The 11,846-nt window shown below is 43.4% G+C and overlaps 1 protein-coding gene and 2 non-coding genes across 3 annotated transcripts; all 3 read left to right on the top strand.

Moving 5' to 3' along the window:
- The first annotated feature begins 2,909 nt into the window (after window positions 1-2,909).
- On the top strand, window positions 2,910-3,016 carry LOC112086044. Its single transcript, XR_002899269.1, has one exon. It is a non-coding gene; the product is annotated as a small nucleolar RNA R71 (small nucleolar RNA).
- A 204-nt stretch (window positions 3,017-3,220) lies between these two features.
- LOC112086050 lies at window positions 3,221-3,327 on the top strand. The gene has a single exon (XR_002899274.1). It is a non-coding gene; the product is annotated as a small nucleolar RNA R71 (small nucleolar RNA).
- A 4,839-nt stretch (window positions 3,328-8,166) lies between these two features.
- LOC112086024 lies at window positions 8,167-10,319 on the top strand. Its single transcript, XM_024154823.1, has 3 exons — window positions 8,167-9,003; window positions 9,055-9,721; window positions 9,784-10,319. Exons 1-3 carry the CDS (start codon window positions 8,167-8,169, stop codon window positions 10,317-10,319), a joined length of 2,040 nt encoding a protein of 679 aa, XP_024010591.1.
- Window positions 10,320-11,846: the final 1,527 nt, after the last annotated feature.

Here is an 11,846-nt window from a genome sequence, read left to right as displayed (position 1 = left end):
CCTTTGAAGCCTGCGACCTAATGCAATAGAGACCAACCCGCACAGTTTCTACATCCCCCAGAAACCGGCTCAGCCCTGCGAGTTGGAGAGGAAGGAGACCATGCCGCAGAAACACTCGCAATTTACTCCTAGATAGGCGTGCGGCTCCGACAAGGCGATTCAAGCCTCACAAGACAAGTCTTCATCTACTGCGACTTAGGTGTGCGGCCTGGGACATACTGAACCGACCCGCAGCTTTTCCCACTTTATCCATTAAAGCCGGGTCAGGACCCGGTTTGTTCCGGGCTGACCCGGTTCGTTTTTAAGAAGGTATAAATACTTTTTAGGGTTTTTTGGGGGAAGAACTAAGTTTTATTCCCTTTGTCTCTTGCCTCTTTGGTGAAAAGACTCCATTAAGAAGAGAAATATCTATTTTTTTTGAGTGTTTAATCAAGAGAGTTTTAAGAGATCTGGGTGTTTAAAGCTGTTTTCTTTTGAATCTATCATCTCCATCTCCATTTCTCATCATTAATCATGCTAATCTTCTCAACTTGCAAAGGTTTAAGAGAGATTAGTATGATTAGTGAGTAAAATCCCATATTAAGGTCTTAGATATGTAGATTAGGGTGCTTAAGTGGTAGATTAGTGAGCTTAGGGGTTAGATCATGCATATTCCATTCTCTACAACTTGTTCTCTATGCTAGATCCATACAAATCATATGTGGTCTAGATTCTGGGCATTTCATGCACCAAAAGTGTTTGATGAAATGTCTGAACCAAAGTTGTTAGAGGTTTAAGTGTTATTCATCATGGGAATGATTGTTTATATGCTTAAATGACAGATTAAACTGATTCTTAATGCTTGTTAACTCATGTTTCACTGATGATGATTGGGTTTGAAACTGATTTAGCATAGGAGTTAATGCCTTCATGAGAGGATTAGCTTAGTTAGAGATGTTTATGTTAAATGGCTTGCTTGATCATATGATTCATTAGCTCATTAGTTTATCACTGAAGGCACCCTAATCCACTATCATGTCTAAGGCCTTTCTTATCATCATTCATACATTCTCATCATTTGTCATTGTTTAGTTCTTGTTTAAGCATTTCATTAATCCTTAATCCTGTTTAAGTTTGTAGTTGTCTCTAGATTAATCAAAACCCACTCTTGTTTGCTTGAATTAAGAACTTGATCATAAAGCTTAGTGTCTAACACCACATCTGGATTGATAAACCTCTTTGTGCTACATTGACAAGGGGATTGATAGCCCTGAGACCATGAAAAGCCTTGTCTATCATAGCTCCTGCAGTTGCCAAGAATGGCCTGCCCAAGATTAAAGGATCAACTGGTTCTTCATCCATTTCCAGCACAACAAAATCTGTTGGAACCTCAAAACCACCAATCTTGACAGGTAGATCTTCCAACATACCAACAGGCAATCTAACTGATCTATCTTCAAGGATAAGAGAGATCCTTGCAGGTTTGAAGACTCTAAAGCCCAGCTTCTTTGCTATGGAGAATGACATCAAGCTGACTGATGCTCCTAGATCACAAAGACATCCAGAGAATAGAAGAGGTCCAATGGCACAAGGGAGTGTGAAACTCCCTGGATCAGTTAACTTCCTTGGAATGGACTTCTTCTAAATGATAGCACTGCATTCATGACTTAGTACCACCATGCCTTGAAGCTCTTTTGTCTTGTTCAAAATGGCATCCTTCAGGAACTTCCCCATCTTTGGCATCATTAAGAATGCATCAATGAGAGGCATAATGAGTGGTGTCTCATTGAGTGCCTTCTCAAATACAGCTCTTGCCTTGTCCACAAGTTGCTTCTTAAATCTCCCTGGAAATGGGAGCTTGGGTTGGTATGGAGGTGGTGGCACATATTTCTTTTCTGGTTCTGGTTCCTTTGCTACCTCTTTACCCTTTTCTGTCCTTGGTTTCTCAGCAACTTGATCATCTTTTAAGGCTGCCTCCCCCTCAGTTTGATCATTGTCCTCAATGATCACATTGTTGTTCTCAATACCAGGTAACTCCTTTCCACTCCTCAGTGTAATGGCCTTAGCATATTCCTTGGGGTTGGGTTCTGGTTTTCCAGGTAGGTGACCTTGGTTCCTTGAGCTTGATGCCTGGTTTTGCTTCAGTTCCTTGATTTCCTGCTGCATAGCTGCATTCTGACTTGCAAAGATCTGTTGACCCTGAAGTAGTTGTTGCAGAATACCAACCATATCTGTCCCCATTTGTGGCTGCTGCTGAACCATTGGTGGCTGAAACTGTTGTTGAACCGGCGCCTGCTGTTGGAACTGTGGTGGACCAAACCCTGGTGGTGCCTTTTGCTGTTGTGAACTGAAACTAGGACCTTGAAAAGGCTGCTGTTGCTGACCAAAACCTTGATTCTGAGCAAACTGATTCTTTTGTTGAAAAGATCCTTGAAAGTTGTTCTTGGGAACAAAGTTCTGTGGAGCTTGAGAATTAGGATACACCTGGTCTTGTGGGTTAGCTACATTGGTGTTCCTGTAAGAAAGGTTTGGATTGGCATTACCATACTGATATCTCTGGAACCTCTGATTCCCAATGTAGTTTAGCTCCTCCTGGGTAAGACCTTCTTCACTTATGTTCTCAAAGATTTGAGAGGGACTCTCCAACAAAATGCATTGGCTTCTGAGTGGTGAATTTCAGCTTGTCTAATTCACTTCTCAACTCCTTTACTTCTCTGCTGAGCTGCTGTTCTGAGCTTGAACCTTCAGATCTATTTGATCTGTCATAGTCTTCACCATAAGTGTCATTGCTCAGTGCCAAGTTCTCCCCTAGCTCTAAAGCAGCATGAATTTCTTTACCCAGAAAGTTCCCATTGGAAGCAGTATCCAACTGGTTTCTAATCTTGGGAAGAGCACCTCTATAAAGTGTGCTGAGAAGAGAAGCCTCACTAAACCCATGGTGTGGGCATTGGTTTGTGTAGCTCCTGAATCTCTCATATGCTTCACCAAAACTCTCATTGCTGTGCTGAGTGAAACTAGAGATTTTATTCCTTAGTTTAGCAGTTCTGGAGGTGGAGAAGAACTTAGACAGGAAGGCCTGCTTGCATTGCTCCCAGGTTTGAATGGAGCCTCTTGGAAGATTCTTTTCCCATTGGTGAGCTTTGTCACCAAGACTGAATGGAAATAGTCTTAGCTTGAAGCTGTCTTCTGAAACTCCATTAATCTTAGTCAGGTCACACACCTGAGAAGAGAAGCCTCACTAAACCCATGGTGTGGGCATTGGTTTGTGTAGCTCGTGAATCTCTCATATGCTTCACCAAAACTCTCATTGCTGTGCTGAGTGAAACTAGAGATTTGATTCCTTAGTTTAGCAGTTCTGGAGGTGGAGAAGAACTTAGACAGGAAGGCTTGCTTGCATTGCTCCCAGGTTTGAATGGAGCCTCTTGGAAGATTCTTTTCCCATTGGTGAGCTTTGTCACCAAGACTGAATGGAAATAGTCTTAGCTTGAAGCTGTCTTCTGAAACTCCATTAATCTTAGTCAGGTCACACACCTTATCAAATTGATCCAAGTGTTCCAAGGGATCTTCCATTGCTAATCCATGGAACTTTGAGTTCTGGACCATATTCAGCAATGATGCCTTCACTTCAAAGTTGTTGTTTTGCACAGGTGGTGCCTGAATTCCAGCTCCATACTGATGAGCATTGGCCCTGTCATTCTCTCCAACATAGACTTGTGGTTGCTCATATCTTCTTTGCTGGTGTTGGAAGGGCTGATGTTGGTGGTGCACCTGTTGTCTTTGCTGTGCATTGGCCTGATGCATCTGCTGATGAGCTGGAGCTTGTCCCTGGTGGACATAAGCTTGTTGGTGATGCACCTGTTCCTGATGAACATTACCCTGATTTAACCCTTGACCAACTCCATTACCAGCTCCATTACCTTGAGCTTGTTGCTCCTGAACCGGTTGTTCTATGTCTACCACGTGCTCTCTTTGTTCTTCCATATCAGCCTGATCAACCTGTCTTCCACGTCTGTCCCTTCTCCTTCTTGGTACCAAAAGATTGATATTGTCGTTGAGAGGGAAAGGTGGACCACAGCTTCTTGATCTAGACCTGGTGTTCATACACCTGAAATCACAAACATAACTTGAAAGTAATCAGTAAAAACAAGAAAGTAAGCACTTGATCTCAAGAACAGATCAAAGCTTAATGCTAAACAATCCACAATTTGGCAAGGGCGCCAATTGATAACTAAGAGTTTTCAAAGCTCTTTATAGAGGTTATCAATCCCCTGTCTTGTAGTACAAGGGGTTTATCAATCCAGATGTGGAGTTAGACACTAAACTATGTGATCAAGTTCTTAATTCAAGCAAACAAGAGTGGTTTTGATTATCTAAAGACAACTACAAACTTAAACAGGATTAAAGACTAATAAAATGATCAAACAAGAACTAAACAATGACAAATGGTGAAAATGTATGAATGATGATGAGAAAGGTCTTAGACATGATAGTGGATTAGGGTGCCTTCAGTGTAAACTAATGAGCTAATGAATCATATGATCAAGCAAACCATTCAACATAAACATCTTTAATTAAGTTAATCCTCTCATGAAGGTATTAACTTCTATGCTAAAACAGTTTCTAACCCAATCATCATCAGTGAAACATGAGTTAACAAGCATTAAGAATCAGTTTAATCTGTCATTTAAGCATATAGACAATCATTCCCATAATGAATAACACTTAAACCTCTAACAACCTTGGTTCAGGCATTTCATCAAACACTTTTGGTGCATGAAATGCCCAGAATCTAGACCACATATGATTTGTATGGATCTAGCATAGAGAACAAGTTGTAGAGAATGGAATATGCATGATCTAACCCCTAAGCTCACTAATCTACCACTTAAGCATCCTAATCTACATATCTAAGACCTTAATATGGAGATTACTCACTAATCATCATCAACACACTAGATACTTTGCAAGATGTGTTGTTAATCATGATTAGAAGTGTATAGATGAAGAGATAGATGATAGATTTAGAAGAAAGCAGCTTTAAACACAAAGATCTCTTAAACTCTCTTGATTAAACACTCAAAAATCGATATTTCTCTTCTTAGTGGAGTCTTTTTCACAAAAGAAGCATAGTTCCATAAAAAAAAACCCTAAAAAGTATTTATATCTCTCTAAAAACGAACCGGGTCAGCCCGGAACAAACCGGGTCCTGACCCGGCTTTAATGGATAAAATGGGAATCCTGCGGGTTTTTGTCCAGTGTCTCCCAGGTAGCATGCCCAAGTCGCAGTAGATGAAGAACTAGTCTTGTGAGACTTAAATAGCTTTGTCTTAGCCGCATGCCCAAGTAGGAGTGTTTTGCGAGTCTTGCTGCGGCTTAATCTTCTTCTTCTTCAACTCGCAGGACCAAGGCGGTTTCTGGGGAATGTACAAACCGTTCCGGTTGGTCTCCATTACACTCAGGTCGCAAGCTCAAGTCGGAGTAGATTGCGAGTGATTGTGCGGCTTGGTTCCAGGGCGGCCACCTCGCATGCCTAAGTCGCACGATTGTGGACTTAGCAATTTTCTTGCTCGGGAGCCTCAGACCTCATCCATTGATAGCTTACCCGCACTTCTCAACTCGCAGCATCAATTTCCAGGCATTCGTCTTCAGGCCTGCGAGTTAACCAAGTCGCAAGGGTTTCTCGCAGCATTCATAGCAGCTTGGACCACTTCGCATTCCGGAGAGTGTAACCTCTAAGATACTTGTCCGAATTGAGTGATTTCGGTTTCAGAGGACAGAAGACTTATATATATCCAACGTTGGTGAAGGAAGATTCGGTGCTTGGGAAGTGGAAGGCTTCTTGGAGGGCTCGTCTTTGCAGTGCCTTTACACGATCAGAGAAAGGCGTCTAGACATGTGTCCATTCCGGAGACGTTATCTTCCTTCTCATAGCTCCGAATTGAATGATCTTGGATGTTATAGAAACAGGACTCAAATATCTCTGACTCTCATGAAGGACCCGGAAACTGAATCGGCCTGGAAGTGCGCCGTCCTTCGCATTCTTCGGAGCTCATCGGTTTGGTCCAAAACGGCAGCGAGACAGGAGTTTCTGCCGCCGAGCTTAACGTTCTGCTCACGCGTCCGAATTGAGTGATTCCACTTGATATGGAAGCATGATCCAACCCTCTCCAACTTTGATGAAGCACCCGACATCTGAATAGGACCGGAAGGTTCCCCGGACAGGCGATTTCGGAAATGTGTCTGCACCCGGAGATTTTGGCCGAGAGATTCAATAGCCGGTACGCGTTTTGGCCGATAAGCTCCATCCGCGGTACGTGTTTTGGCCGATAAAAACCTTCCTGGTCAGCGAGAATGGCCGAAAACCTCCTTTTAAGCTTTGATCACCATTTCTCTTCCTGGATTCACCTCTTGAACTCCAAATAGCTCCAAATGCACATGATAAACACTCAAAACATGCAAAGACTCATTGGGACCTAATGCATCTCCTAAGTCCTAAAACAAACCCTAAGGACCTAAAATGCATGGAATAAGATATGCTTTGGAGTGAAATATACAACCTAAATGATGCAAATTATGAACATATCAGGTCAGGATCCGGTTTGTTCCGGGCTGACCCGGTCCATAACACTTAGTATATATAGCTTTTTGGAAAAAAAACCCTAAACATCTTATCTTCTATCTTAGTTTTCTCTCTAATTTTCTTTCCTTTTTAGTGTAAAAACGTTTTTGATTAAGAGATATCTTGCTGATTTAATCATCTTAAGGCTGTTTCTTGTCATTGCATCATCTCATCTTTGCCTCTAATCATGATTAACATCACCTCTTGCAAAGGAAATGGTGTGTTCTTCATGATTAGTGAGTAGTCATCTTTTAAGCTTCTAGGTGTGTAGATTAGGGTGCTTTGATGCTTGATTTATAATGTTTAGGTTCTAGATTCTCATTTCCTTTCCTTAGTTAGCTGCTCTTAAAGCTAGATCCTTGAGAATCACTTGGGTCTAGATCATAGGCATTTCATGCACTAAAAGTGTTTGATGAAATGCCTGAAAGAGCTAACTTAAGGGTTTATGCCTTTTTCATCATGAGAGTGATAGTTAAATGCATGAATGAGATATTAGAACTGTTTCTTAATGCTCTTTGATTCATATTTCACATATGATGATTTGGTTTGAAAATGAATTAGTGTAGAGGTTAATGCCTTCATGAGAGGATTAGTCTAGATTAGAGTTCTAAGTTGAAATGTTTTGAGATCATGTGATTGCTTGCTATGTATTTCTGTATAAGATTCAGTCTTACTTGGTTGAGGGATTGTTTGGTCACTTATTAGGCTTGATGATTTATGCTTGTTGATTGTATGATCATATCTAATGGTTGTTAGACTTGATTAAGTGATTAGCAAAGGGATTATTGTCATGGGAATGAATTAATCTGATTAAGAAGCCTAGACTAAAGAGTAGCAAGTGCTGCATTATGTTCTTAGCATCATGAATCAATATCTAAAGCACCCTGATCAATGATGACATCTAGAGGTTTATCTTTCATCATTTGCTTTATTATCATCTTGTCTTGTTTACTTGCTTAGTTTATTAATCATAGCTTGTTTGTTTCTTGTTTATGCTTTCTTGTTGCTGGTTTCACCAAACTCATCTTTTATTCAGCTTGACTTAAGAACTTGTCACATAAACTAGTGTCTAGCAAACACACATTTGGATTGATACCCTTTGTACTACAAGTGACATAAGGGATTGATAACCCATCTAAGACCTGAAAAATCTTAGTTATCAAACAGTCAACGACAAAGTGGAAAGATTGCTCAAAGTAGGATCAATTGCCGAGGCAAAATATCCAGACTGGCTCGCAAATCCAGTGGTTGTGAAGAAGAAGAACGGCAAGTGGCGGGTCTGTGTAGATTTCATTGATCTCAACAACGCGTGCCCAAAAGACAGTTTCCCTCTACCGCACATTGACCGGCTCGTCGAAGCCACTGCGGGAAATAGGATGTTAACATTTATAGACGCATTCTCCGGTTACAACCAAATCCTGATGCATCCTGATAATCGGGAAAAAACAGCATTCATAACTGATCGCGGGATATACTGCTACAAAGTCTTGCCCTTTGGGCTCAAGAACGCAGGGGCGACATATCAACGGCTCGTCAATAAAATGTTCGCGGATCAGCTCGGATAAACCATGGAGGTATACATCGACCATATGTTAGTCAAATCACTCGAGGAGAAAGACCATATCGCGCACCTACGAGAATGCTTCGAGCTGTTGAACAAACACAACATGAAACTAAACCCGGCGAAGTGCAGATTTGCGGTTACCTCGGGAGAGTTCCTCGGCTACTTGGTGACTCACCGAGGCATTGAAGCGAATCCCAAGCAGATCAAGGCATTAATCGAGATGCCCTCTCCAAGGACGAAGCGAGAAGTTCAAAGGCTCACAGGAAGAGTCGCTGCGCTAAACAGATTCATTTCCCGTTCTACCGATAAGTGTCTGCCTTTCTACGACACTCTTCGAGGAAATAAGAAGTTCGAGTGGGACGAGCGATGCGAAGCAGCTTTCCAGGAGTTGAAGAGTTATCTGGCAAGCCCGCCGATCCTGGCGAAACCAGTTGAAGGAGAGCCCCTCTTCCTCAACATCACCGTATCCGCTACGGCCGTGAGTGGGGTGCTGATAAGAGAAGAGCGATTCGAGCAGAAACCCATCATTTACGTCAGCCAGACACTGACCGATGTCGAGATCCGTTACCCCCAGATCGAGAAGGTTTCCCTAGCCGTTGTAGTATCGGCTCGCAAGCTGCGTCCATACTTTCAATCACATTCGATTGTTGTGCTCGCTACCCTTCCGCTACGCTCGATCCTGCACAGCACGAGCCAATCTGGGCGGCTTGCCAAATGGGCCAAAGCATTGAGCGAGTACGACATCGAGTATCGGAACAGGTCATCTGCGAAATCACAGGTGCTCGCAGATTTTCTCATCGAACTTCCGACCGAGGCGACTACCGAGCCAACCCCAAACAAAGTATGGATGCTGCACGTCATCTAAACACGGCTCGGGGAAATATTGGAGCAGTCTTTTCGCCTGAACTTCCACGCCTCGAACAACGAAGCAGAATATGAAGCACTGATCGCTGGCATACGACTAGCACAGGGAATCGGAGTTCGAAAGATAAGAGCCTTTTGCGATTCACAGCTCGTAGCATGTCAATTCAACGGAGAGTACGAGGCGAAGGATGGACGAATGGGAGCTTACCTTGGAGTGGTCCAAGATTTGGTGCAAAAGTTCGACGAGTTCGAGCTCACACGAATACCCCGAGGCGAAAACACCTCGGCAGACGCCTTGGCAGCACTTGCTTCAACTTCAGACCCGGATCTCCGTCGAACAATTCCAGTCAAATTCATCGAACGCCCGAGCATAGAAGAGGTAGAAGGAGTTCCGCTGATAAACCCTCCCGAGGAGGAACCAGAGAACGGCGAAGCAATCGCTATGGACGAAGACACCTCACTAGCTGAGCTGGAGTACGGCTGTGACAAAGAATGGCTCGGAGCCATCCGAGTATACATCGCCGATGGAGAAGTACCATCCGACAAGTGGGAAGCCCAAAAATTAAGGGCTCAGGCCGCGCGATACGTCCTCGTCGACGGCGAAGTATTTAAATGGAAATTTTTAGGATCGCTCATGACATGTGTCGAGGGACCGGAGGCAAGAACGATAATGCACGAGGTGCACAGCGGCTCGTGTGGAAATCATTCTAGCGGAAGGTCATTTGCGATCAAGATAAAATGGCATGATTATTTCTAGCTTACGATGTTCAAGGACTGCGAGAAGTTCAAGGCAAAGTGCGAGAAGTGTCAACGGCACGCGCCTACAATCCACCAACCTACCGAGCTGCTATCGTCGATTTCTTCACCTTATCCCTTCATGAGATGGTCGATGGATATAGTTGGCCTCTACACCGATCGAAGCAGAAGCTTTTTCTGCTCGTCCTTACGGATTATTTCTCTAAATGGGTCGAGACCGACTCCTACACGAGCATAAAGGACGCTCAAGTTGAACACTTCGTCTGGAAAAATATCATCTGCCGACACGGGGTCCCCTACGAGATAGTCACCGATAACGGATCCCAATTCATCTCAACCCGCTTCGAAGCTTTCTGCGAGAAATGGAAAATTCGTCTAAGCAAATCTAAGCCAAGATATCCCCAGGGGAATGGACAAGCCGAAGCAGCCAATAAAAAGATCCTAGACGGTCTGAAAAAGAGACTCAACGCCAAGAAAGGACGATGGACAGACGAGCAACTCCGCGCCGAGCCACTGGAGAAACTCCATTCGCTCTAGTCTATGGAGCGGAGTGCGTTATTCCCCCCGAGGTGGATTTCCCAGGTATTCCACGAAGATTTCTTCCAGGATACGAGGGCTTGAATCACCTAATGATGCTGGATGAACTCGATTTGATCAACGAAAGGTGAGACCAGGCTCTAATCCGAATCCAGAACTACCAACAAGCAACGGCGAGATACTACAACAAAAATGTCCGAAGTCGAAGGTTTAAAGAAGGAGAGCTCGTTCTTCGAAAAGTTTTTCAAAATACTGCCGAGAACAATGCAGGAAAGCTCGGAGCAAATTGGGAAGGTCCTTACAAGATTACAAAAGTAGTTCGCCCAGGAGTCTACGAACTTGCGACGGTAGCTGACGAAGCCATACCAAGATGTGGAACGCAATGCATCTAAAGAAGTACTATCACTAAGGCTACAACATCATCACCATGAACTACGGGACGGCTTGATCCCTGCAAAGGGTACGTAGGCAGCCCGTCCTCGGACGGGTTCAGCTGTCCCCCCCCCCCTAAAAAGGGGGGGGAGTGGGTACGTATACACATACCTTCATTAACTCTGCAATTTTAGCTCGTCTACCATCTATAGGGTCATTGCCACTTCGGCCAATTTTCGATTCGTTTTAAACCACTTAGTTTTTTCATGTTCACCTTGGAATTTTAATTCGTTCATTGTCGCTTCGGCTAATTTCTCATTCGTTTTAAATCAGCTAGTTGTTTCATGTTCACCTCGGATTTTTAATTCGGCAAGTTTTTGTCACTCATGTACACTACTCCTAGACTTTTACTTGTCCTTGCATTCACTTCGGCAAACTACGTCTCCAAACACCTCGCCTCGTTGCTGGCCACAGCGAGGCAACAGTCACAAAGTTCTCTAAATGGACTTTTAACCACCTTTCCTAGGACGAGGGTGCAAGTCACATCCTCTATGGATTAAAATCAAGCGCGCTATACAAATTTCGGACCAAAAACGTATTGGTCGCTATGGTTTGCCATTGCACACGAGATTGTATGTCGAGACTACATCGCTCTCTCAAAAACCAAAACGAATTCTTAAAACCCGGCAACACATCCACCCTCTCGGGAACACCGGTCTACGACAAGATTCTAAATATCGTCTACTTAGACATGAACCTTGACAACGAGAAATTCGAACTTAACGCCTCAGAAGGATTAAATTAGATCCGAGTTAATTTACCTCGTCAATATGTTTGCCACCTTCTCACTTCACACCTCGGGACTAACATCTGAAAACATAAAGGAATATCATATGCCCCCTCGCCAAAATTGTCTAAACAAGAACACGTCTCCCAGCTCGGGACCTCTCAACTTAAACAAAGTCTATTCGAGATAGCCTGTCCTGACCAAACTATTCTAACGGCTAGGGAAGAAGGACACTCTCGGTCCAACAAAATTGGTCACGAAACGACAAACATAACTCCTCAATATCGCTAAGACAGAACAAAGAAGATAGATATAATTATAGCAAAATCATGCCATCAGTGTAAAGATCAATCCGAGCGCCAATTGCA

Source organism: Eutrema salsugineum, unplaced genomic scaffold (genome assembly GCF_000478725.1).
Source record: "Eutrema salsugineum unplaced genomic scaffold, Eutsalg1_0 scaffold_24, whole genome shotgun sequence".
In the NCBI taxonomy this organism is placed as follows: domain Eukaryota; kingdom Viridiplantae; phylum Streptophyta; class Magnoliopsida; order Brassicales; family Brassicaceae; genus Eutrema; species Eutrema salsugineum.
This window is presented reverse-complemented; position numbering and strand designations above follow the sequence as displayed.